This window comes from Suricata suricatta, chromosome 4 (assembly GCF_006229205.1).
Source record: "Suricata suricatta isolate VVHF042 chromosome 4, meerkat_22Aug2017_6uvM2_HiC, whole genome shotgun sequence".
Classification (NCBI taxonomy): domain Eukaryota; kingdom Metazoa; phylum Chordata; class Mammalia; order Carnivora; family Herpestidae; genus Suricata; species Suricata suricatta.
The window spans coordinates 144,101,493-144,128,944 of NC_043703.1; the positions used below are offsets into that span (position 1 = coordinate 144,101,493).

The 27,452-nt window shown below is 40.5% G+C and overlaps 1 protein-coding gene across 2 annotated transcripts in view; it reads right to left on the minus strand.

Annotated features, from left to right (window-relative positions):
* ZNF512 (zinc finger protein 512) overlaps positions 1-26,378 on the minus strand; it is a 32,202-nt gene extending 5,824 nt beyond the window's left edge. Inside the window, exons 1-12 of one of the 2 annotated variants that reach the window (XM_029938058.1) lie at positions 26,231-26,378; positions 25,655-25,713; positions 15,903-16,084; positions 15,259-15,354; positions 14,875-14,958; positions 13,856-13,980; positions 13,012-13,098; positions 12,504-12,602; positions 11,731-11,898; positions 8,185-8,379; positions 1,516-1,617; positions 500-562 (exon numbers count right to left, since the gene is read on the minus strand). In XM_029938058.1, the coding sequence (XP_029793918.1) occupies positions 500-562; positions 1,516-1,617; positions 8,185-8,379; positions 11,731-11,898; positions 12,504-12,602; positions 13,012-13,098; positions 13,856-13,980; positions 14,875-14,958; positions 15,259-15,354; positions 15,903-16,084; positions 25,655-25,713; positions 26,231-26,260 (1,290 nt within the window). In that variant the 5' untranslated portion in view covers positions 26,261-26,378. Of the gene's footprint in view, positions 1-499; positions 563-1,515; positions 1,618-8,184; positions 8,380-11,730; positions 11,899-12,503; positions 12,603-13,011; positions 13,099-13,855; positions 13,981-14,874; positions 14,959-15,258; positions 15,355-15,902; positions 16,088-25,654; positions 25,714-26,230 lie in introns of both variants that reach the window. The other variant, XM_029938056.1, reaches the window with a different exon arrangement.
* Between the last annotated feature and the right edge of the window lie 1,074 nt (positions 26,379-27,452).

The window sequence follows — 27,452 nt, forward strand, 5'->3', positions numbered from 1 at the left end:
AGTTGTAGGGCACCTGGGCCAACACAGAGAAGATTCAGTGAGGTGAATAGCTGTTTCTCTGACACTCCAGGATAGAGTCTACTTCCCATCCCCGGAGGCTTAATTCAGATCAGATTAGAGGATCTTCATGGATCCAGATAAGCATATGTCAATTGATTCTAGAAAGCTTAAGGCCCAATAACACAAGGCAGGCCCGGGGCAGGAGAGGCACAGGTAGAAGAAGTTAAATCCCTCATATAGACTCAAAACTAATAATATTTTTCTCCAACTTTTTCAGTTGATAAGACTTAAGGCTATGTTGGCTTTTTCTGTGTCTTGGACATATGCTGGCATCCTAGCCAATATCAGATTAAGAATCTTTAGGACATAAAAGACTAAACAAGCCTCTGAACATCACAGCAAACAGAGTGACCAGCCATCCACCTAAACTGAATTCTCTTCCATGTCAGACTTTTGTTTTAGAGGTCACATTAAAAAAAGCGTTCAGAAAGTTACAAACCAAGGTACAAGAGCCCAGGTGAGCCTTCAGGCCTGATACACTACTGTAGACAGCCTCACAACCCTGAAAAAGAGAAGAAATAACATGAAGACTGTGCCAAACCGCATCCTTCTCTTAGCAATCTGGCCGTTCACACTGACCAACCCTACATTTAGGGGGAGAAGCCCAACAAATTGTACTACAAACCAAACAGAAAAAAATTCACACACAAGCCACAAAAGTAAAATGGAAAACCATGGAAAGGTTTTTGGTTTTGTTTTTGTGGGTTTTTTTAAAGGGTGGACAAGCTGTTCAGAAAAGTTTAAGATATTCCCTTCCTGGAGACTTTTTTCTGTGACTCTTAGAGAAACAGAAAATTGCATGGTTAGATTATTTTTTAAATCTGCCTTCTTCAGTACAAATACGTCTCCTATTTCTGGTAGATCTCCTCCTTCCTACAGTACTGCATACACAGCTGTGGTAGAGTAAAATAACAAAAATTCTCTGCCACTCCTCCCTGTAAGCAGCAGAGTCTATTCACCTTCCCTTTGAATCTGGGTTAACCCTGTGACTCCTTTGACCAATAGAATGCAATGGAAATACTGCTGAACAAACTCTGAAGCTAGGCCTGAGGCCTGTAGCTTTTATCTTGGGGTTCTTGGGACACTCTAAGAAGTCAGTTGCCATGTACCCTGCTGGTCACCCACTATAACCTCATGGGCGGAGAGGCCATGTGGAGAGCCAAGTTCGAGGCTCAATTAGCTGCACAGAAGCCATCTTGGACATTCATTCAGGTCCCATGGGAACTTGCAGCTGCATACAACCCATGAGCGATCCCAGCTGATGCCATGGACAGCAGGAGAATGCTCGCTGAGCCCTGACACAATTCCTGATGTATAGAACTCTGAACAAATAGAATAACTGACATTTTAAGCCACTAAGGTTCAGATGCTTTGTCAGGAAGGAGTCAATAACCGAGACAGTAGCTTGATAAACTTGATTAACATTTACTGAATAAATGAATGAGAAAGAACCACCTGGTTAGGGCACTGAATGCGATGATATTTCTTGATGTCTGACTTCCATTTGTGGAGTACTTCCTGGCTGAAGGTAGGGAGCCCAGGGCGAGTATATTTTAACTACAAGACAAAAAATATTTTATTGGAGGAATAGAATTTCCAATCAAAATAACCCAAAAGTTTCACACCCAACTCTTTAGGTGATGTAATTCTGGAGTCTGACAAACATATTTTCATGTGCAAAAAATTTTGTAGTATGTAAGACCCTTTAAATACAAATTTATCTGAAACTGGTAAGTATAACTGTCTGTTTTTTTTAACTGTCTATTTTTTAATATTAGAATAGTTCTGACCTTTAACAGCGAGCAGGAGACTTTCAGATACAGCACTTCATCTACAGTTTTAAACAGCTAGTGACTGAGCATTTACAGTTAAAGTACTCATTACAAAAAAGACATACAAATATATACTGCAAAATGCATGTACACTCATAAATATGGTACATATACACACACACATATAACATATGCAATAGAAATATATGCAGATGGGGAAAAAGCTAGAAGACTATACATCAAAATGTTAACAGTAGTCATATCTGGGTGGTAGAGTTTTGAGTGACTTTAATGATTTTTCCTTGCTTATTTGCATTTGTCCTTTTTCTTCAAAGATGTCATGTTAAATTTTGGTATTTATAGGGGCGCCTGGGTGGCTCAGTCGGTTAAGCCTCCGGCTTCGGCTCAGGTCAGATCTCACGTTCGTGGGATCGAGCCCCACGTCGGGCTCTGTGCTGACAGATAGCTCAGAGCCTGGAGCCTGCTTCCGATTCTGTATCTCCCTCTCTCTGACCCTCCCCCTTTCATGCTCTGTCTCTCTCTGTATCAAAAATAAATAAAAAACATTAAAAAAAATTTAAAAAAATTTTGGTATTTATAAAATTCAGGGGCACCTGGGTGGCTCAGTCAATTGAGTATCTGACTTTGGCTCAGGTCATTATCTCGTGGTTTGTGAGTTTGAGCCTCCTACTGGGCTCTGTGCTGACAGCTCAAAGCCTGGAGCCTGATTTGGATTCTGTGTCTCCCTCCCCCTCTGCCACTTCCCTGCTCATGCTTTGTCTCTCTCTCTCTCAAAAACAAATAAACATTTTAAAAAATTCAAACGAAGAAACCTAAGAAAATTCAACCTAAAACAAAGATGTGAGAGAACTGAGGGATGGAACATATGATCTTACACTGCCCAAGCAAAATTATTCCTCACACTTGCCTTCATATGCTTTGACCCAAGGTAATCTCTCTCCCTCTTTCTCTCTCTCTCCAGATTTTTTTATTTAAGTAATCTGTATACCCAATGTGGGGCTCGAACTCACAACCCCAAGATCCAGAGTCACAAGATCCTGAGCCAGCCAGGTGCCCCTAATTTAGTTACGGTTACAACTACGGCAGTTTCCAAAAGAGACAGCCAGCACCAGTAGTCAGTTCTTACGAAGTCCACCACAAGTAACAGCTGTATTTCCAGTGAGCAAACAATCCTCCTGTTCGGAAAATGGAAGTATCTGAAAAGAAGCTGATGCTCTAAAACAGGAAAACAGGACCAAAACCCAGAGAGGTAAGGGAAAATAAGGAAGGGAGCCTAAAGAGACTCTGGGAAATCTCTAAGAGGAATCAGAGCACAGAGCTGGCCTTCTTTGTAAGTGCTTCCTCTCCTCTGCAGCTAGCATATTTGGGTCCATCTAAAACCTTTTCTAGTGATAGGAAAATATTTATATAAACTTATATTCATATAGTAAACGATCACATTTACACAGCTACAAAACAAGAATGAGGGTATCTCTATGAACACATATGGAGTGATGTCCAGGATACACTTTTAAGTGAAGTGAAGCAAATTACAAACAAGTTTCTATGTAAGAAAGAAAAAGATATAAGAAAATATGCATGTATCAGGTCATCTACCCCATAAAACTATGGGAAGGATAAACCAGAAACTGAGTGTGGTTATCTTGGCGGGGAGCAGGGTGGGAACAGGATGGAAATAGAAGGGTACAAGGGATGGGAAGGCCAGGAAGAGGGCCGTGACCCTTCTCTAAGTAAAGACCTTTTGTAGAGGTCTAACTTCTAGAACTATGGTAGTGTTTCGCATTCCCCCCAAATACAGGACTAGCTTCAATTAAACAGGATGTACTCAAAATGTAAAAAAAAGTAACATATGAACCTAAGGATTACAAATGAGAAACATAACAAAGGGATTGAGGGAGAAAGCCAATCTAAATAACTGTAAAATAATACTTTGAGGGGCACCTGGTGGCTCAGTCCATTAAGGATCCGACTTTGGCTCAGGTCATGATCTCACAGTTCATGTTAGTGTGGAGCCTGCTTGACATTCTCTCTTTCCCCCTCTCTCTCTGCCCCTCCCCAACTCTCTATCAAGATAAATAAGTAAACTTTAAAAAAAATAACATTTTGACTACATACTGTAAGGCTAAAGATGAAAAGAACTATATGTAAATATTGTTCTATAGCTAATGAAGCTGTTTTCAGAGGGGTATGGATTAACAGTTGTGAAACTACTTTATGTTATACTAGGACTAAGCTAATGAGTAAATATATTACAGACAATGAGAGCTAGGTTTTCTTACTGTTGGAGAAAGGAGTTACAAATAAGCATAGAGAAAGGCAAGAATGAAATTGTGGTGTTGGATTGGAACTGAAGGTACTGTGGCTTTAAACATGTATACAGACAGACATAGAAATGAACACAGAGTGTGTTTATTCATCTATGAATATACATACATATATGTCCCAGTTCTATCCACCAAGAGGGCCTGGAAGCAATGACACCCCCACAGGAACAAATACACCCAGCATTCAAATCTTGGTTTTTAAATACATTCTCTAATGAAAAGAAACCAGGATTCTTTAGAGGAATGGTTGATTCCAGGGCTGGGGAAGGGAATATATATAAGATGACTCTACAGCATATTATGGTGTCAAAGAGTAAAAAAGTACTCCAAAGAATGATAGAAGCATGTCAAAAAGACACAGGCGCTCACTTCAAAGAGCTCTTGATGGCCAATTCTAGAACAATTTGACCCACAAAATGAATAAGAATAGCACTGGATTATAATCCTACAATAAAATACCCACGAGTCCATACTGGTATAAATAGATTAATAGAAAAAAAGGACATTTTTTTCTCACAGTAGAAGTCCAATTAATAATTTATGGAAGAAATAATGGAACACAAACCATCATTAGGCAAACATTCATAATAATAACCGTGGCAGGCAAGAATCACTGACAGATGCTACAGTAAATGGGCAGAAGTATGATAAGACACACCATAGTTGCACAGTGTCAGTCTCCCAACAAAGTATTCACTAATTATAAAGGGGAAAACTGTAATTTTGCCTTGGAGAAAACTGGACAATATACCCTAATCAAGTGATCAAAGTTATCATCAGTAAAAAGACACATCAACATCATATACCTCCTATACGGTCCGCTGAGAAGGGTAAACACTGTTTCAGTGGTGTTCTTCACAAAACATGTAGCCTTCAGTTTAATCTTGAGAAAACACTAGACAAATCTGTATTAGGGATAGTCTACAAAATAACCAGCCTATCCTCTTCAAAAGTGTCAAGAGCACAAAAGATCAAAAAAGACAGAATTATAACAGATGACAGTTGACTAAGGAGACACAGTAAAGAGAATTAAATAGGAGATCTTGATGGGATCCTATGTTATTGGTTATGTAAGACGTTGGCATGAGGGGAGGCCAGGTAAAAAGCATATGGGAACTCTGTACTAAGTTTGCAATGGCTCTGTAAGTCTAAATTTATTTCAAGGGGCGCCTGGGTGACTCAGTCCGTTGAGCATCAGACTTCAGCTCAGGTCATGATCTCATGGTTCATGGGTTCGACCCCACATCGGGCTCTGTGCTGACAGCTCAGAGCCTGGAGCCTGCTTCAGATTCTGTGTCTCCCGCTCTCTCTCTCTCTCAAAAATAAATAAAATCATTTCAAAAAAAAGAGTTTAAAAAAAATAAAAATAAGTAAAACTATTTCAAAATAAAAAGGTTTTTGAAAAAGGAATACAGGGGACGCCTCGGTGGATCAGTCAGCTAAGCTTCCAACTCTTGATTTGGGCTCAGGTCATGGTCTCACAATTTGTGAGTTTGAGCCCTGTGTTGGATACTGTCTCTCCCTCTCTCTGCCCTTCCCCTCTTTTGTGCGCTCTCTCTCTCTCAAAACAAATGGAAACATTTGTTAAAAAGGAATATATGTTTGTGAAATAATAAAAAATATTTATTGTTCTCCGCCCTCTGTTCCTGCTAATACTCAGTCTTTGACCCTGGTTCCTGACAGAGAGTTCCTAAAACTCCTAAATTTCTGAATAATACCAGTATTTGGTACAGAGTTCATAAATCCCTTGAAATTTCCTGGGTGATAGGAATATTTTTTGTTCTGATGAGGTAATTCTTGGTGCGCTCCTGGGTGGGCTAGTCACCAGAAAAACGAAGCCTTGATTAGAAGCTTGGAACTTTTAGACCCATTCCCCATTCTCTAGAGGGAAAGGGGCTAGAAATAATCAATCATGCCTATGTGATGAAGCCTCTATAAAAATCCCAAAATTATGAGGTTCAGAGAGCATACATGTGTGCCCCAGAGGGTGATGCACCCCCAACTCCACAGGGATAGGAGCTCCTGTGCGGGGGACTCTCCCAGCCCTCACTCTATGTATTTCTTCAACTGGTTGTTCATCTTCAGGTTTTATTACAACCTTAAAACAAACTAGTAAACACGATGCCCTGAGTTCTCTGAGTCATGCTAGCAAACTACCAAAACCAAGGAGGGGGTCATGAGAACCCCAATTTATAGCCCAATTAGTCAGATGTACAGATGACAACCTGGGACTGTGACTGGCACCTGAAACTGGAGCAGTCCTGTGAGGCTGAGCCCTTACCTTGTTGGACCGGACACTAACTCCAGGTAGATAGTGTCAGGGCTGAATTAAATTGTAGGACACGCAGGTGATGTTAGAAAATCAGTCTGTGTGGGAAAAACCCCATGCATCTGTGTTGGTAAGTGTGTAGTAGTATGAGAGTAAAAGAAAACACAAGAGTTTTTCCTAGACCATATTGCTTGTATTTGCATTAAGAAACACTGGAAGGAGACACAAGAAACCAGCAAGAACGGTTACCATGGAAACAGGCTAGACCAAGGATGGGGTGAGAGTGAGATATCTCAATGTTTATTATCATTTTGACTTTTAAGCAACAAGAATATATTATCTATTCAAATTAAAATTTTAGTTTAAAAAAACCAAAACAATAACGCCTTTAACCTATACAGTGTCAAACTATAATACTGATGATTTTAGGAAAATATCTGTTAGATAAGACTACCAAATCTTATCAATCAGCTAACAAATATTTATATCAAATTTCCTACCACAGACCACGTACAATGAAAGCAAATGGACTACAATATAATAAGACACACATCACTGTATAAAATTCACACTGAAACTGAACTTAGATAACCATGTACTTGAGCCTGTGACAGGAAAAAGGTAGCAATGAGTCCGAAAACAAAAAAGGATGCTCTGATATTCAAGAACAGGATCCAATTCCTTGGACACCAGTAGGACTCATTTTTAAACCAAATAAAAGGTATCAACTTCTAGGAACTGACATTTTCTTATAATATATGACATTCCCCTCATGAGTCAAAGCCCTAGGCCAAATCTAATCTATCCTTCTTGATACTATGGAGAGTAATAGGTCCTTAGCGCTCTAACATTAGTCCTCACTTATATATCCTCCCAAGCCCTTCCCATGACTACCCCATAGTCATATACTTCTTGTCTCCTCTTGACCAAATAATACTCCTTTGGTCAATGATCTATTTTAAACCAAAGGCTTCCAAGTTGGGTTTTGTAACCATCAGAAGTACACTTGGGGCCATGGAAGGAATGATAAAAGTATCAAGGAGAAGGCCAAGTAGGCAAAGTTTTGTGCTCACTGCCCACGCAGAGCAACTACATTTTTTTTTTTAATGTTTGTTTATTTTTGAGAGAGAGACTGAGCATGAGCAGGGGAAGGGCAGGCAGAGAGAGAAAGAAACAAAATCCAAAGCAGCTCCAAGCTCTGAACTGTCAGCACAGAGGCCCACTTTGGGCTCAAACTCACAAACTCAGAGATCATGACCTGAGCCGAAGTTGGACACTTAACCGGCTGAGCCAGCTAGGCACTGCAGTGACTCCATTTTAAGTTACTCGACATACTGTTTTATATAAATTTTCATTTGGAAAAAAAGAGTGGGTGGGGAGAAGAGTTCTGCTGCTAGAAAAACAAACTGAAACCATTTATCTAAACTAAATATAAACTACCACATACGAACTAACGAAGTGGAAACACAAAGCCTAACAAAAAAAGACTAATCTAGGAATTCAGGTTCCCTCCAGAAGCAGTTCAAAATTAAAAGGGTTCCTTAAGGAACTTCTGAAAACAAACTGTCTCGCTAGGACCCACATGAATCCAAACACTCAAGTTGGATCAGACATACTCCATCTCTAAGGGGTAAGAAACAAAATACTGTTTATCAAGTAGTCAAGTGTATTTACTTTTCCATATGTAGTAAGCACAACATCAGACATGGTTCCAAATTAACACAAGCTTCTACTTTACCTTCCGATCGTCAGGTACCAAATCCTGAAGCACCTTCCTCTTAGGCCACTCCTTGGCCAGTTCGGCAGAAGCCAGCTCCTGCAGGTGGTACACGGCTATCTTGGCAGAACGCCTCTGAACTCGACCCCCACTCTTTGGCTCCAGGCTCATCTCCTTTAAGCACTCTGGCTGTCCTGACTCTGGAAAGAATGAGATCTGCAAGAATGAGACATAGCAGAACACAGACCTGAGACACAGCTTCCATCAAAGCCAATGATTAAGGGCTATCCTTCCTACACTAAGTATCAAAAGCTATTTGCTAGCTTGCTAACCACTAGCATAAAGCTCCACCACCTTAATACGTATTTTGCTGGTATAAAAAACTTCTTAGAGTAAAATCTGTTCTGGTTTATTAATAGGTAGTTAAAGGTCAAGACATAGCCGTGTGCAAAGACATGAACCTCAACCCATCCCTGTCTCATGCTACTTACAAAAACTCTAAATTAATTGGACGTAAACCATATAACTATAAAACTTCTAGAAGAAACCAAGGGAGATAATTTTTGTAATCCTGAGTGTGATGGTTTTTTGGTGACACCCTGGGGAGGCTACAGTCCTCTGCTATTCACTCATCTAAGTGCTGATATAACGGTACTTTGTAGATTTAATTAAAGTGCAGAATCAGTTGATCTTGAGGAAGAGAGGTGTGACAGAAGAAAAGGCAGGAGAGATTCAGAGCATGAGAGACTCGATACTGATGCTGACTTGAAGAGGAACGGACCTGAAAACTGGCCTACAGCAAGCAAGGAAATGAGGGCCTACAACTAACTGCATGGAACTCAAGTCTTAATTTTAATGAGCCTCAAAATGGATTCTCCCTTTGAGCCTCCAAAAAGGAATAGTCCCACTGAAACTCTGATGCCAGCCTGGTGAGGTTCCACACAGGGGAGCCGGCTGAGCTGTGCTCTACCTGGACACGCTGAGCTAATACAGTTGTTGTCCAGGCCATTAATTTTGTGATTTTTTTTTTCAATGTTTTATTTTATTTTTGAGAGAGAGAGACAGAGGGTGAATGAGGAAGCGGCAGAGAGAAGGAGACACAGAATCCGAAGCAGGTTCCAGGCTCTGTGCTGACAGCTCAGATGCAGGGCTGGAAACCAAGAACTGTGAGATCATGACCTGAGCCAAAATCAGACACTCAACTGACTGAGCCACCCAGGCTTGTGATTTTATAGCAGCAACAGAAAACTGGGTTGGGGGGTGCCTGGGTGGCTCAGTTGGTTAAGTATCTGACTTTGGCTCAGTTCATGATCTTGCAGTTCATGAGTTCGAGCCCTGTATCGGGCTCTGGGCTGAAAGCTCAGAGCCTGGAGCCTGTTTCACATTCCGTGTCTCCCTCTCTCACTCTCTCTGCCCCTCCCCCATTTGCACTCTGTCTCTCTCAAAAAAAATAAAAATATTAAAAAGAAAACTGAGTTGGGCAAAGAGATCTTAGAAACAACAACAAAAAAAGCATTACCCATAAAAGGAAAAAAAGATAAATTGAACTTAAGAACTCTGCTCTTTGAAAAACACTCTAAGGGGGTGCCTGGGTGGCTCAGTCGGTTAAGCGTCCGACTTTGGCTCAGGTCATGATCTCATGATTTGTGGGTTCGAGCCCTGCATCGGGTTCTGTGCTGACAGCTCAGAGCCTGGATCCTGTTTTAGAGTCTGTGTCTCCCTCTCTCTCTGTTCCTCTCCCACTTGTGCTCTGTCTCTCTCTGTGTCAAAAATAAATATAAAAAGATTAAAAAAAAGAAGAAAAACACCATATGGGTCCCTGGGTGTCTCAGTTGGTTGAGCATCTGACTCTTGATATCAGCTCAGCTCACAGTTGTGAGATCAAGCCCTGTACCAAGCTCCACACTGAGCAGAACCTGCTTGGGATTCTCACTCTCCCTCTCCCCTCCCCAGCTTCTGTGCTCTCTCTCCCTCTCAAGATAAACTTATAAAAACTGTAACACACTATAAAAAAATATATACAAGCTACAGACTGGGAGAAAATAGTTGCAAAACATGTATCTGATAAAGGACTTCAGTCCAAAATATATAAAAAATTCAGAATATTTTCAAAACTTCATAGAAAGAGAACAAAACTCCAATAATAAAGGATTTCAGTGGCCACTTCAATAAAGAGGACACTTTACTAACAACTGACATTGCCAATAAGCAAATGAAAAGATGGTCAATGTCATTAATCACTAGGGAGATGCAAATTTAAACTTCAGTGAAATACCACTGCATACCTAATAGAATGAACTAAGAAACAAATGAAACTAACAATAGCAAGTCCTAAAGAGGATACAGAGCAACTAGAATTCTCATATTTTACTAGTGAGAATGCAAAATGGTACAGCCACTCTGAAAAAGAGTTTGGCAGTTTCTTTATAAAGTTAAACGTACATTTATCATATGGCCTAGCAATTCCATTCCTAAGTATTTACCCAAGAAAAATTAAATTTATGTTCACACAAAAGCCTTTTATGTGAATGTTTATAGTAGCTTTATTCATAACTGCCAAAATATGGGAACAACCCAAATGTTCTTCAACTGGTGAATGGGTAAAGAAACTGTGAAACATCCATACAATGGAATCCTAGACAGAAATAAAAAGAAATAAATTAATGATACATGCAACACATGGATGAATCTCAAATGTATTATGCTAAGTGAAAGAAGCCAGACTCAAAAGGCTACATATTGTATGACTCCATTTATAGGACATTGTGAAAAAAGCAAAACTAAAGGGACAGAAAATAAGTCAGTGGTCAATTCGTTCTAGATCCTGATTGTGGTGGTGACTACATGACTATGTATTTGTCAAAACTCATAACTATATACTAAAAACGGTGAATATTAGTACACCTGGGTGGCTCAATCGGTTAAACGTCTGACCTCCGCTCAGGTCATGATCTCACGTTTCATGGGTTCAAGCCCCGCATCGGGCTCTGTGCTGATGGCAAGGAACCTGGAGACTGCTTTAGATTCTGTGTCTCCTTCTCTCGCTCTCTGCCCCTCCCCCCAAGTGCGTGCTCGCTCATACTCTCTCTCTCTCTCAAAAAATAAACATTAAAAATATATATAAAAATTTAAAAAAACAAGAAGAGTGAATATTAATTATCATATGTAAATTATACTTTGAAACTGAACTCTAAAAAAACATGAGGTGAGGGAAGCCTAGAAATGTAATCAAGGGGAAAATGTCAAGGCAAAAAATTGGAATGGAAGAACCAGCTGGACAGATTTCCACAAAATTTCTAGCTAAAGCAGAATGCCTTAAGCTTTAAAAATATAATAATGAGTTTACTTCTGCACAGATTACACACTGATCTTTCATTTCTCTAACTTAATTATGTTCAAAAGGCAGAAATAAGAGAACCAAGGAAAAACAAGGAAGGGAAATTAAAAGCATTCAAAGATTAAAAGGGGATACAGATGAGGAACTGAGGATATATGGGAAGATGTCGGGGTAAGGAGTCCCCCAAAAATAGATCCCCAAACAGGCTCTGGAAGGTAATCAGTACTCACAGGCCCATGCTCTGACCTCAGGTGATACGCAAGTCCAGCCTTCGACTTATATGGCTTTCCACAGTGGTGACATTTCAGGGTCATCTCCTCCAGCTCTGCAGCCCCTTTGCCACATTTTCTGACATGGTACAGATATCCCATGATGCTGGTGAAGCTACTAGAGCAACTCTGAACACAGGAGAGAGGCCTCAACTATAATCTTACATCTTTTGACATGATTTCTCAATTTCTCCACAGCCACAAAGCACTCAACCACCACTTCATATAAACAGATCCTCTGGTATCACTGGACCCTTCCAGCACTTCCCATTGGCGCAGCCCTTCCTTGGCCCTTGGCCCTGACCTAACTGCTGTCCTGTCTACACCAACCGTGACAGTCCATCAGTTTTGTCAGCATCCAGTAAACTGGACCTGTGTGTCTCCTGTCACAGAGCTTCCTCTCTGATCTGGGACTCGACTCCACCCCAGTATCAAACACCCCGCAATGGCAAAGCTCCTCACAGTGAGAACGCTAAGATCCTTTTCATCACACTAAAGAAGGATGGTAAAGAAAACTCCTTTGAACAAAGGGAAAGGGGAAAAAAATAAGGTTGTGGAGATGAGAAAAAGTGCTATTAATGAATTCAAAACACCTGGAAAAGCAGGAACCACTCTTCTGCTGTAAGATGACACAGAACCAGGTCTACGAGAGAGAAGGAGAAATGGAGGAAAATAACAGAAAGACACTGACACAAGACTCCAGGCAGAAGGAGACGCTGTCCCTGGGCTCTTACCTCACGCATGCACCTGAGCTTTCCCAGTCTCTTCAGAACCGTTCGGAGCCGTTCTCTTTCACTTGGTTCATCTATTTCATCTCCAGCCTTCAAAATGGGCTGGAAAGCAAGAAAAGCAAACAAGCAGATGATTCACGGAAAAGACAGATACAGAAAAAAATTGTATCATAGGAGAATCAAGGACTGGACTAGCACCTAAGCCGATGCCCATGAAGCTTAGTTATCTGACTCCTGGCTTTCTCCATCTTCTCCTAGACAGACAAGGAAGCAAATGTAATGCAAATAAGAGCTCAGAGCCTCTATCTTCCAGGAGACGAAGCTTTGGTGCTAACCTAAACACACAAATACTCACCGCAAAGGTTTCATTGTGCATAACTCTTCTATCAAAAATGTTCTTACTCACACCCCTACAAAGCCCCCAAGCCTTAGCCACCTCCACTGGGTTATCCGCACTCATCTAAGAGGTCCAAACACACGCAGGCTCATACGGGACAGAAGATACTCTTACCAAACTATTATGATTTGCCATCACGTGATACTTCATCCCTGCCAGTGAACGAAGTTGTTTCCCACAATGATGACAAGTAAATAATTCCTATGAGGAAGAAATACCGCTCAGTGCCAGGCTGTTCAACAGAGAAACAGAATGTAACAAAGTCCTATCCAAATGCTCTCGTCTGTGTCTCCTTTATTTCCAAGAGTCCATGAATCTCAGAACCCCACCACCTCGGTGTCATGTCCTCAAGGGCAAAGAACTAAAAGTAACTCGTTTTTAAAGGAGTAAAAATTACCATTTACTGATTGCCAATATTTCAAGTAATGGGGTGGGCACTTAGCATGTATTATCTCTTCTTAACCCCTCAGGGACTACACAAAATTATTTTTATAATTTACAATATAAATGAGGGATGCCTGGGTGGCTCAGTCGCTTAAGCATCTGGCTTCGGCTCAGGTCATGATCTCACGGTTCATGGGTTCAAGCCCCGCATCCAGCTCTGTGCTGACAGCTCAGAGCCTGGAGCCTGTTTCGGATTCTGTGTCTCCCTCTCTCTCTGACCCTCCCCTGCTCAGGCTGTCTCTCTCTGTCTCTCAAAATTAAATAAATAAACATTTTAAAAAATTTATAATATAAATGAGAAAACCGAGGTCTACACATAAAAAGCTAAATGACACAACTAGGAAGTGGCTCAGTGAAGATGCAAACCCAAGTCTGTCAGACTCAGAAGCCTTTGATTTCCTTGTAACACGCCGCCACAGCTTCTCCATAGTAAATCAGCACACCCAACACCGTGGCGGTGTCGGAGGTACTAGAAGCGGTCATAACCCTTACGAAATGCCACAAAATCTCTAACCTGTTTGCAGGTCTCCATGTGTTTCTTCAAGCCCTCTATGGTCTTCCTTCCCACCGCCTGGCAGGTAGGACAGGAGACACTGCCTTTATCCACGATTTCTAGGTACCACTGTTCCTCCAAACTACCTACGAAGGAGAGAAAGAAACACATCATAATCTGCAGAATTCTCTAGAAACAGAAAGCATATTCCTGGAATTTAGTAAAAGTATCATAAAATTGGGGCCCCTCAGTCACTCAGTCAGTTAAGCCACTGACTTCGGCTCAGGTCATGATATCATAGTTCGTGGGTTCAAGCCCCACGTCGGGCTCTGTGCTGACAGCACGGAGCCCAGAGCCTGTCTTTGGATTCTGTATCTCCCTCTCTCTCTGACCCTCCCCTGCTCGCACTGTCTCTGTCTCTCAAAAATAAATAAAAAACATTAAAAAAAATTTTTAAGTATCATAAAATAGTTTTTTCCCTTCCTGGGGAAAAGACTCTGGTTGTATAGAATTTTCTAGAAATAATTTTTTTCAGACAGTGAGGAGTTTCGAGACTCCTACTCAATCCTCCATGACAAAAACCATCTGAGAACCATTCAAAAACTCAGCAGCTTAAAGAACTGGGCAACGTTTTTTTTTCTAGCTATACTGAGGTATAACTGACAACGGGCAACGTTTCTGCAGCAGCATATAGTAATGGGATACTGAGATAGGCAACAGTCAATTTGCTGTTTCCTGTGCGCCTGGGACATTCGTAAATGTTTTTATCCCCATTTAATCTCCATGAAAACTCTGACCACCTTCATTATCCCTATTTAGAGACAAGGTAACTTAAGCCTGCAGAAGTTAACTAGACGAAGGCAGACCAGAAATCTAATTAAGAGCCAAAACTTAAAGGAGGATCTGACTGGCGTCCAAACCCATGCCCTTAATAACTGCCTCCTTACAGAAACTTTGCTACATCATTCCTTGACCACTACTAACAAGAAAAAACAGAGCGAGACACTTTGATACCCCAAAGCTTCCAACAGAAAACATACCTGCTGCATATGCCGGTGGTTCCTTCCGAATGCGACGAGCCTGGGATTTAGGATTAGGTTGAGTTTTAGGCCGTTGCTTCCTCCCTACACAAGACAGAAACTTGAAGCCCAACATACCACCTTTGCTACCTGATCTGTTACTATCAAAATTTCTTCCCTCCTCTTCTCAACACTCTAAGGCCGACTCCCTCAACCAACCATCTCCCTTAAGTTATGACAGGAAAAAAAAAAAAAAGTCAGGCAGGATGGAAGCCATTCCTTGCAAAAAATCAAAGGGCTCAGCAGTGCTCCAAAGTCCAAAACCTCAGGTCTCTCTCCCTTTTACCCCTAAAGAATAAAGCCAAGCCACCCAAGGGAAAAGAATTAGCAAAGTTACTCCCTTACCATAAAGCTTATGCTTCTTCTGAGGAAATTCTCGATAGTCTTCATCTTCTTCCTGCCTAGGTTTCCTTTTTCCTTTGGTTGATACTCCACCTGACCCTGAAATACCACACGAAAACAAACAAACAAAAGCCTCAGTATGGCTTACAAGTGAATATCCAGGCCTGCCTTTAAAACATCACTCACAAAAAAAAAAAAAAAAAGGAAAAAAAAAAACATCACTCACAGGATCATCACAGAGAGAAATCATGAGCGAGCACAGGCTTCACAGACATGTCTGTGACATTTTTAGGGAAGTTGGTAAAACTTCACTAACTCACTTGACCTCCCTATTTCATTTTTTTACTGTTCTCCATCCCAAGTGATCAGTTGTTCCCTATGAATAATAAAGGCCTCTAAACTTCAGAGGATGAAACTAACAATGGGAAAGAAGTTCAAATCATTTGAAGAGGAAAGGCTGACAGCCATATACCCTAGAGGAGTAAGAATTTCACTCTCAAATAAAAGGACAGTTTGCAAAGCTCAACAGTGTGTGACAGCCTAACACAGATGTGAGAAACATATGTGATACTTAATAATTTAAGAACCGTTTACAACAGCCACCTTGAGAATGTTCTGTCTTTGAAATAAAGCAGAGAAACTGATACCTTCAACACGCGAAGCAGCAGCTGGCTTGACCCTTCTCATCTTCATCCAGTAGGTGGATTTTCGGAAGGACGCTGGAAAATCACTCACTGGCTCACATGAAGAAGCAGAGGATGAGCCGCTTAAGGAGTCATCGTGAGGGATAGTGTACTGGAAACTATTATCCTTTATGGAGCACTGGGTCCTGCTGTTCATATGACACAAACATAGATACCACAGACAGAGTCAAGTTGCTATTGATTATTTTATGTCATTAGAAGGTAAGTTGGTTACCGATGCAAAAACTAAGAAGCCTGATAATAAAAATTAGAATTAGACTGTAATCTAACAATCACAACGGTTGACCAAATGCAACATATAAAATTATTTTTATACTTCATTGTGGTAAGAGAAAGCAATACACATTAATGATCACTCTGCAATCCTAGTATGCATGCTTTCCTAGATTGAGCAAAGAAAATAAAGTAGTCAAAGTAATAGTGTGTTCCATGACCCTTCAGAAGATCCCACGGATCTATAACCAGACATCTCTATTTCTCTGATAGAGGGACAGTAACTAAATAGTATCCCTGAGAATAAAGAAGGAAAAGAACAATTTATAGGGCTCTAGCCTGATCCATCTTCCCTCTCCCTTGGCCTCCTCCCTAAACCTGGTGTCAGGGCTGTCCTGTCTCACGTAGGTAACATGATTCTTAGTTTCCACAGTTAAAGGAAGGGTGCTGTCTTGTCTGAGGTAAGCTGGCCAGAGAAGTCCGATATACAGCTGGATCCAGATTCCCAAATCCAAGACCAGCCACTATGTGGTTAACAAACAGAACTGAGTGATTACAAAGTATCTGCTAGGAGGCTCAGACTGCAAGGAGGAGCAGCAGTTCTCAAAGCGTGGTCCAAGAACCTCTGGGACATCCTTTTCCAGCTAAAGATCTGCGTGAGGCATGTGTTAGGTTTATGGTTTAGAAAGATCACTCTGGATGCTATATGGAAGATGACCCATGGAGGAAAAGTGAATAAAGGGAGAAGAGTTAGCAGTTTATTGTGATAGGATACAAAAGAGATGTAAGGACTTGAACTAAGGTTTAGTAGTAGAGATAAGTTGGCAGATTCAATATAACACTTTAAATGTTTACTTATTTACTTTGAAAGAAAGAGCGTGCACACAGGCATACAAGTGGTCCTAGGAGGGGCAGAGAGAGAGAGGGATAAAGAGAATACCAAGGAGGTGCATTGTCAGCACAGAGCCTGATGTGGGGCTCAATCTCATAAACTGTGAGATCATGACCTCAGCCGAAATTAAGAGTTTGCCACTTAACCTATGAAGTCACCCCAGGCGAAGCTAATCATTCTTAAGAAAGTATGTAAGTAAAATGTGATATATGCCTACTATGGAAAACTATGTAGTTGTTAGAAGCAACAAACCATTCTACACATTGAGACATGAACATAACCGAAAAGCACACTGTTGAATGAAAAAAGAAACAGAACGAGATCAAATGTCAATTCAGTAAATTAAAAACAAATATATGTAAGGGGTGCCTGGGTGGCTCAGTTGGTTAAGCTCAGGTCATGATCTCACGGACCGTGGGTTCGGGCCTTGTGTCGGGCTCTGTGCTGATGGCTCAGAGCCTGAAGCCTGCTCTGGATTCTATGTCTCCCTTTCTCTCTGCCTCTCTCCTGCTCACGTGCTCTCTTTCAAAAAAAAATAAACATTAAAAATATGTGTGTGTAAACATTACTAGCTATTTTACAAAGATCCACAAATATTTACGGACAAATGTCAAACTTGCTAACATGGCTTCCTCTGGAAGGAGATGGAAATGGAAACAGGGAAAACAAAAAATAATAGGGACTGATGAAGTCAGTGTACTGTGGAGAGCTGCCAGAAGATAAGGTACGTGCCTTGACCAAAGATCAGCCGCCTGCAGGCAGGGGCAGTGTTATCACTCCCAGCTCAGGGCTGGAGACAGTCAGGCCGGGCTTTCTTTTCGGCCCCTCAGGCGCTGTGCTGAAATTGCAGGTACGTCAGCTGCCTTGCTTCCCGCCTTCTACCCTTTATGAGATGTGTGTGTTTTCTCAATAAGTGAGGCTTGATCAGAGACTTGTCTTGCCTCCATTCTCTGTGTCCCCTGCCCCCCAATTCTCACTCCTCCCCTTAGGACCTGCACTGACCGACCTGCAGGACAAGTCAGTGTACCAGGAGCAGGGAAGAAAGATTTTCACTGCTTTGAACATGAGATCCAAAATTACAGATTTAATACAGCGAAGTCTTGATTCTGCCATGCTGCATAAGCCCACTACAGCCCATCCCTCCTGATGATTACAACTAGGAATCCTAGATTCTGAAAAGAAAAGCAGGTACAGTGTGGAGAGGAGTCAAAACTGGAAGAAATGACTCAAACAGGATGTGTTTCCTCACTTTTTTTGTTTTCCCTCACATGTGGCTCTGCAATAAGGGTGGGCCCTATTTGCAGAGTAGCATGGGCAACCTACATTCCAACAGAAACCAGGAAAAGGGTCTCTATAGACCAGAAAGTGTGACGGACCTTTGGAAAAGAGATAGACAAAGAAGGTGATTCCATAATTCTGTCTGAATTCATACAAATCACAGCTTAATCGGAGCCATGTATGTGTGGAGCATACCCAAACCAGCTTAGCAAAGCTTCAAACAGTGAAGTAAGATTTTAACAAACTGCACAAGCCTCAGGCCAACCCCTGAGCTACTAGTAAAAGACTGACCCAAACCAATGTAGCAAAAGTTTGGAGAAATGAAACAAGACTTGAAACCCCTAAGAAAGTCTCCATTACAAACCCCTGAACTATTCAAAACAGACTTCAACTATCATAGCAAAGACTCAGAAGAGTGGAACTAAGGAGCACCTAGGTGACTCAGTAGGTTGAGCATCCAACTTGGGCTCAGGTCACATCTCACAGTTCATACGTTCAAGCCCCGCATCAGGCCCTGCGCTGACAGCTCAGAGCCTGGAATCTGCTTTGGATTCTGTGTCTCCCTCTCCTCTCTGCCCCTCCCCTCCTCAAAAATAAACAAACATTTAAAAATTTAAAAAAAAAGAATGGAACTAAGATTGAACCAATGCCCTCAGAAGGCAAGACAGAACGGTCTGAACAGTAAACAGGTTACTTGCTAAAATGAAAATAGCAACAATGGGGCGCTTGGATGACTCAGTCAGGTGTTCGACTTCAGCTCAGGTCATGATCTCACAGTTCGTGGGTTCGAGCCCCGCATCAGGTTCTGTGCTAATAGCTTGGAGCCTAGAACCTGCTTTGGATTCTGTCTCCTTTTCTCTCTGCCTCTTCCCCACTTGTACTCTCTCTCACAAAGATTAATAAGCATAAAAAATTAAAAAAAAAAACAATAAAGATCCTCCAGAGGATAATATTCACAATATTGGGAATAAATTCCAAAATTATGCAATACACAAAGAGCCAGTTAAATGTGAATAATTCTGAAAGAAACAGGTAATGAATGCCAACCCCAAAATGATCCAGATGTCAAAACTACCAAAGATTTAAATAAGTTATTATAACTATGTTCCATGAAATTAAAAAAAATATACTTGAAATGAAGGAAAAGGTAGGAATTATTAGCAGAAAAACAGAACCCAAAAAATAAGAAGAACTAAAATTTTAGAACTAAAAATTTAATATTTGAAATTGCTCAATAATAGAATGGAGATGACAAAGGAACGAGCCTGTGAACTTGAAGACAGATCAATAGAAATTAACCAATCTGAAGAACAAAGAGAAAAAAGACTGAAAAACAGTCAACAGAGCCCCAACAATCTGTGAGTGAACATCAAAAGGTCTAACTTAAGTCTAGCCATAATCCTGGAAGGAAAGGAAAGAGGCTGTGGCACGAAAACACATTAAAAAATAATGGTGGGATATCACCCAAAATTAATGAGACATTAATTTACAGATTCTAGGAACTCAACAAATACTCAGCAAAGAAAAATACACCTAGATGCATCTTAATGAAAATGTTCAAAACCGAATGTTGAAAATCTAGAAAGCAGCTAGAAAAAAATAACATATATTTCTGAATATGTATATGTACATATGTATATATGTGTGTATATATCAGTGACTTGAATGATCAGAGAACTTTCAATAGAAACTAAAGAGAACAGGTGTGACTGGGTGGCTCAGTCAGTTAATCGTCCAATTTCAGCTCAGGTCATGATCTCATGGTTCATGAGTTCAAGCCCTGCATCAGGCTCTCTGCTTGTCAGCACAAAGTCCGCTTCTGATACTGTGTCACCTATCCCTACCTCTCCCCTGCTTGTGCACCTGCGCATGTGCTCGCTCACTCTCTCAAAAATAAATAAACATTAAAAAGATTTTTTTAATTTAAAAAAAAAAGAAACCAAACAGAACAGAAAACAGTGTAACAGCTTTAAAATCTTGAGAGAAAAAATTTCTTAATCTGAAATTCTAGATTCAATGAAAATAGTCTTTAGGCATACTTATTCAGATGGGGAAAAAAAAGAAATTTGTTGTCAGCAGACTTGCTCTATGAGAAATGCTAAACAAAATTATTCCAGCTGAAGGAAAATGATAGTAGAGAGAAATCTAGGTTTTTAAGAATGAAGAAAGAGCAAAAGAAATGGATAAACATATTTTTTTAAAACAAAATTTTAACATTACCTGGCAAGGTTTTGAACATAGGTAGATGTAATACATATGATAGCTGTAACTTAAAGGTCAGAAGACACGGGGTTAAGGAATCGACATGGTTATGAGGCTCCTACATTCAAGCAAAGTAGCAGTATATTAACTCTAAATAACCCATGAAACAACAGGCATGTATATTGTCAATCCTAGAGCAAGTACTACACACAAGAGAAAGAAAAAAAAGCGAGAGGGAAACATCAAAAATCAAATATATAAACTAAAATCAGACAGTAAATATTTAAATAATCCAAAATAAGGTATAAAGGAACAAAAAATAGAGTACAGAGAACAAATAAAATAGCAAACCTAAATCCAACCATATCAATAATTAAATTTAAATGTTTATGGTCTCAGGACACCTGGCTGGCTCAGTCAGAAGAGCATGCAACTCCTGGAGTCATTAGTTTGAGCCATTGGGTGTAGAGATTGCTCAAACAAATAAATGAACTTTAAAAATAAGTAAATAGATGGATAAATAAACAAATAAATGTTTACAGTCTCAACACTCCAATTAAAGTCAGATTGTTGGGGCACCTGGGTGGATCAGTCAGTTACACACCCAAACTCTTGATTTTGGCTCATGTCATGACCTTAGTTTGTGAGGTCAAGCCCCCACATCAAGCCAGCCATAACATGAAACTGGAACTCTAAAAAGCTCTAGATCTATTAAAGAAATTTATCACCAGAATGTCCCAAAGAGAAAACCCTAAGCCCCAAATGGTTGGTTCCTCTGTTGAATACCACTGCAATAAGGTTTTTTCTTTTATATATATATTTTTTACTTTTTAAAGTTTATTTATTTCTTTTAAGGGGTGGGGCAGAGAGAGAGAGTGAGAAAGAGGATCCCAAGCAGGCTCTATGCTGTCAGCACAGAGCCCAACTAAAGGCCGGATACCTGGAACCTGTGAGATCATGACTAAGCAGAAATCACCAGTTGGACGCTTAATCGACCAAAACACCCAGGTGCCCTTTTAACCTTTTTAAAGGGGAGGAGGAGGCATAAAAGTCAAAAAGGAGAAACATAAAACTGCCCCTTCTTGCAGATTATAGGTTTGTTTACAAAGAAAATCTCAAATAATAGATAGAAAAACTTCTAGAACTAAAATGAATTAAGCAAGGGGCAGAAACAAAGTTAACACACAAAATCAATCCTATTCTTAGATACTAGCAACAACCAACTAGAAATGAACTTAAAAATAGTATCATTTAACATAAAAAACACATACAATACCTAAGAGCAAATGTAATAAAAGATAACCAAGACTTTGATAATGAAAACTACAGCATGTTGGTGAGAGAAGTTAAAGACCTAAATAAATGGAAAAATATACCATCTTCATAAATCAGAAATCTTAATATTGTTAAAATGGCAATTCTCTCCAAATTATCTATTGATTTAATATAATACCAATCAATACTTTAGCATGCTTCTTTTTACTGAAATTGACAAACTGACTCTAGAATTTATATAAAAATACAAAGAACCTAGAATAGCTAAAATTTTTTGAAAAAGAAAAATAAAGTTAGATGACTTATCCTATCTGATTTCAAGATTTACTCTAAGGGCGCCTGGGTGGCTCAGTTGGTTGAGTGTCCGGCTTCGGCTCAGGTCATGATCTCAGGGTTCATGGGTTCCAGTCCCACAATGAACTGCTGACAGCTAGTTCAGAGCCTGGAGCCTGTCTTCATATTCTGTGCCTCCCTCTCTCTCTGACCCTCCCCGGCTCATGCTGTCTCTCTTTCTCAAAAATAAATAAAACACTAAAAAAATTTTTTTTAAGATTTACTCTAATCCTACAGTATCAAGTCAGTTTAGTATTGTCAAAAAGATGTACATTAACGGAACAGAATAAAGAGCCCAGAAACAGACCCACACATAGATATATATTCAAATAATTTCTGACAAAGATGCCAATGTAATTAAATAGGAAAAGGGAAGTCTTAACAGCAGTATAAATAATGAAAAGAAACTAACATTGACTCTAATGACACAACATGCACAAAAAATTAACTATAAATATGTCACAGATCTAAATGTAAAACCTAGAAAACTTCTAGAAAAAACAAAGGAGAAAATCTTTGCAATTAGGGATGCCAAAGTTTCCTCAATAGAATACAAAAAGCATGAAACATAAAGAAAAAAAAGTTTTTATCATTTTTAATGATAAATTTAAAATTTTTGGTCTTCAAAAGACACCACTAAAAAATGAAATGCAAACCAGAGACTGGAAGGAAATATTAAAGACACATCTGTCAGATAAAGGAACTGTATCCAGAACAGAATTTTAAAAAATACTACAATTCCATAGCAAGACAGACAACTCAACTTTTCTAAATGGGCAAAAGATATGAACAGGCACTTCCCAGAAGATACATGAATGGCTAATAAGCATATGAACAGATGTTCTACATCGTTATTCATCAGAAAAATGCGAATTAAAATCACAATGAAACACCACTTTACACCCATAAAATTGGCCAAAATTTAAGACTGTTCCCATAGGCTTCCAGCAGGAATATAAAATAATACCCCCAATTTGGAAAACAGGTAATTTCTTAAAAAGGTAAACATAATCCTGACATACGGCCCAATCAACCTAAAATGGCGTATCTTAGTAAATAAAGACCATCTTGGGCATTTATCAAGAGTGAAACAACATTTTTCCACACAGACACTTGTTCGTGGATGCTCACAGCAGCTTTATTTTAATAAAATAAGCCAAATGTCCATCAAGGTAGATGGCTAAACAAATCATGGCATATCCATAATGGAATTCTGTCAGCAATAAAAACTAGTTTTCATTCAAAAATCATTATTCTGAGTGAAAGAAATCATGCAAAAAGAAAACATACTCTGATTTCATTTATATAAAATCCTAGGACATGCAAACCACTGTCTGGAACAGAAGTAGAGGAAGGAATGGATTACAAAGGGATCCAAAAAAAACTTTTGGGAGAAACGGAAATGTTATCTTGATTGTGGTGACAGTGTTATGGTTACTTACAAATGTCAAAGTTAATCATACTGTATACTTTAAATACGTAAACTAAATATACAGTATATTGTACTTCAATTATACCTCAATAAAAGTATTTTAAAATTTTTTTATAGGAATTGGCAGTCCTCTAGGGCTAAAATCCACCATCCAAAGCCACAGGAACAGTGGCGCCTGGGTGGCTCAATCGGTTAAGCGTCCGGCTTCAGCTCAGGTCATGATCTCACAGTTTGTGGGTTTGAGCCCCACATCGGGCTCTGTGCGGACAGCTCAGAACCTGGAGCCTGTTTCAGATTCTGTATCTCCCTCTCTCTCTGACCCTCCCCTGCTCATGCTGTCTCTGTCTCTCAAAAATAAATAAAAAACAGGAAAAGAAATTTTTAAAACAATGGGAACAATCTCTACTAGCAAGACTTGATAGTATCAACAAGCCATTAGGAGTCAAGTCCCATGTGACTCCTCTTAGTAAACTGTCCTCATAGGAATTTCTTTACTGTCCGTGTAGGACTCAGATATACCCATATCTCCTCTCATGAATAAGTACAAGCACAGTAAAAAATATTTATAGTTCACATAATCAACATGATTAATATCATGGAATTAAGTTAACATGGTTATGGAATCCCTCCCTCTAGGACTCTCTTGTTTTTAAAAGACTCACCAAAACCAATGATCAAGTATTTTACAATATTTGTCAAGTGAAGGTATTTGATTACTTGTAAAAACTCCAATTAATCTCAAACTTCCCTTACCATAACTATGGCAAGAAAGAGTTCAAACAATACGATCATAATTGCAGTGACTTTATAATTTGTTGTCTGTGGCATTACTTTTCAGTCTCAGCTTCTAATTACAAGGATGAAAAGTTTAACCTATTTTCAACTCCTCTCTGGTCTACCAAAAATTTTGAAGAGACCGTAGTTCATTCTCTAAGTGCAACTATTTAGATTTCATTAGAAAATTATTTTAGTTCATCTTAGTTTCTTTTGCAGCCTCCATTCATTCTACCCAATCCTTAAATGCTGACATTCTTCAGGGTTTCGTCCTGTTGTCTCTTCTAGTCTCACTTCTCTCCAATGGTTCTCAAAGCTCACAATCTCCTAGAAAGTTCGTTAAAAATGAGGATCCTACACTCTAACTCCAATGGTTCTGATTCAGATTAATAGATGAGGGCCTATTATTCTTTATAATTCTTAACAATTACCCACTTGCTATTCCATTAAATGCTTTTACCTGTTCACATTCTGTTCTCTATGAAAAATCCCTTTTTCTTCTGGCTAACTGCATTATTCCTTGACTTCCAAGTCTATTTAGAAGTGATTTGCTCTGGCAACTCTTCCCTTCTGCACTATCACCCCTTCCCCAAATGCTATATTAAATTCCTGTTTAAAAATATTTAATTACACTCTCTTATGTTGAGGTACTTACCTATCTTCCCTTTTAGATTAGTTCTGTGTTTTTCTTGTCTGTATACCTAACCTACTACACAACTGGCACATATCAGATATTTAGTAAATGTTATCTGAATGAATTAACCCCTTCAGTGAATATCTAGTTAATAAGAATCTATTTTGTAGTAACAAATATGGAAAAGGTTAGCACATTCAGTCTACAAAATAATAAACCAGTCTTAAAGCCAAGCAGTCTGAAAATAAAAGGATTTCTTGCAGGCATTTTTTTCAGTCCTTCCCATGTTCACCAATGCATTCATAAGTCTATATTTGATGTCTGAGGCCATGAGAGGCTACACCAGGTAATACCTTCCATTTTTATATATAATTCATGATTTTCTTTGCAAGCTAGGTTCTTCTCCACAACATTACGTTAAGACCCGTACCGTCCAATCAAGGTAGGCACCAGATAGAGGTGGCTATTTAAATTGAAGTTAAGATTAAACACAATTTAAAATTCAGCTCCACAATCCCACTGGCCACCTTTCAAGTTCTCAAAAGCCATACGTGGCTACGGTCCTTTACAGTGGAGATGCAGAACATTTTCATCATCACAAAAGTTCCAGTGGACAGTGCTGGCGAAACAATTACAAATGGACCCCAGAAAACCTCACTTACTTCTTGGTTCCCACGATCTTCGTGCTCCTCTGCTGCTTAAAGGATGTGGGTTCCGGAGTCTAGCAAAGCGCAAGCACAGGAGTGAATGCTAGGGACCTCTGAACCATGACCACAATAAAGACGAATCCCCCAGCGCCCAGAAGAAATGAAGCTATCCCGGGGCAACTACCTCAAACGGAAGGAAGCAAGACTTTTTTGGAGAACTGTGTCGTCCTGTCTTCCTACGAGCCAAGGCTGGTGACAACACCATAGCCTTCATCTCCCCCATTCTCAAAGCCCTGTCCCAGATAGAGGCTCTAAAAGGGAAGCGAAAAGAGGGACAACGGATATGGGAGGTACTGGGGATACAAAAAATAGAAACTAATGGCAATCTGGCGAAGAACTGGGTCCAATGAGGTGAGGAACAGTCAGCGGTAACTGCGGGGAAAGGGGGAAACAGGTAGATCTGACCTAGAAGGGTGGGGCCTACGATGGACTGATAAAACCAACTCTGAGCATGGGACAAAAGCGAGGCACCGCGTGTTGCGGCTCGACAGCGCTACCCCTAAAACATAACGGTCAAACCGAGAAACTCACGGCGGGCACTGCACCGAGCCTGGAAGACATCACTCCCTCTCCACGCCTAACAAATCCACCCAAGGGCTCCGACCAGACCAACGCCACTTCCGCTCTCCTCTCCTCTCCCGGATGTGGAGTCGGCACCGCCGAGCTCAGGTCTGAACGTCTACTTCCGCCTGGCTGCTTCCGAGGGGGCTGCGGCCGGAGTGAGTCACATGACGCGCCTCCCTCTTCGGAGACCCCGCCCCGGGAGGCTGTAGGTGGGCCCTCATTCCATACGTTTGAGCGACACCAGCTGTCCCTACACCTTCCATTCCCCACGCAGCACGACGAGTGTTTTTTGCAGATGGAAATTATTGCCCCTTTATTTATCTTAGAGAAATTACATACCCATTCCCGCCCTCCCTTCCCCAGGAAGAGTGGCATGGACAATCTTTGACTGCTGAGAGCACAGGTATTGGAGGCAGTGGCTGAGCAGGAAAGAAGCGAGGAAAGGGCAGCTTGGGGAAGACTTGAGCCAGTCAATGAATAATGGGGGCGGATCTCTTCTCATCTGTTAGCGTCAGGCCTCTAATCTTGCCCTGCTTTGGGCTGTTTTGTGTGTTTGAGTAATCCTTGAAATCTTTACCCACACTATGTCTGAACCTCTCCCTAGGGGAGCTGTGCTTGAGTCTCTCCTTAGGGGGACTGTGATGGGTTTTCTCAGACCAACTGTGTTGACCCCTCTTAGAACGACTGTGTTTGCTCTGCTCAGAGTGACTGTGTCTGCTTTTCTCAGAGGGACTGCAATGAGTTCTGTCTGAGGAACCACGACCACCCTTCTCAGAGGGTCTGTGTCCTCTCCTCCCTAAGGGACTATGATGAATTTTCTGAAAGGGACATCTCTTCTCAGAAAGATTTTGAAAGCGCCTTTTGGAGAGACTACGATGGCTCCTCTGAGAAGGATTTTGATTGGTCCTTTCAGAAAGACTGCAATGGCTCATCTGAGGAGGACTGTGATGTCTCTTCTCAGAGGGACTGCGACATCTCCTCTGAGAAGGACTTCGGTGGCTTCTCTCAGAGGGACTCTGAGGGCTCCTTCCGGGGAGACTGCGATGGCTTCTCTGAGAAGGACTTCGATGGCTCCTCTCAGAGGTACTCTGAGGGCTCCTTCCAGAGAGACTGCGATGGCTCCTCTGAGAAGGACTTCGATGGCTCCTCTGAGAAGGGCTTCGATGGCTCCTCTCAGGGGGACTCTGAG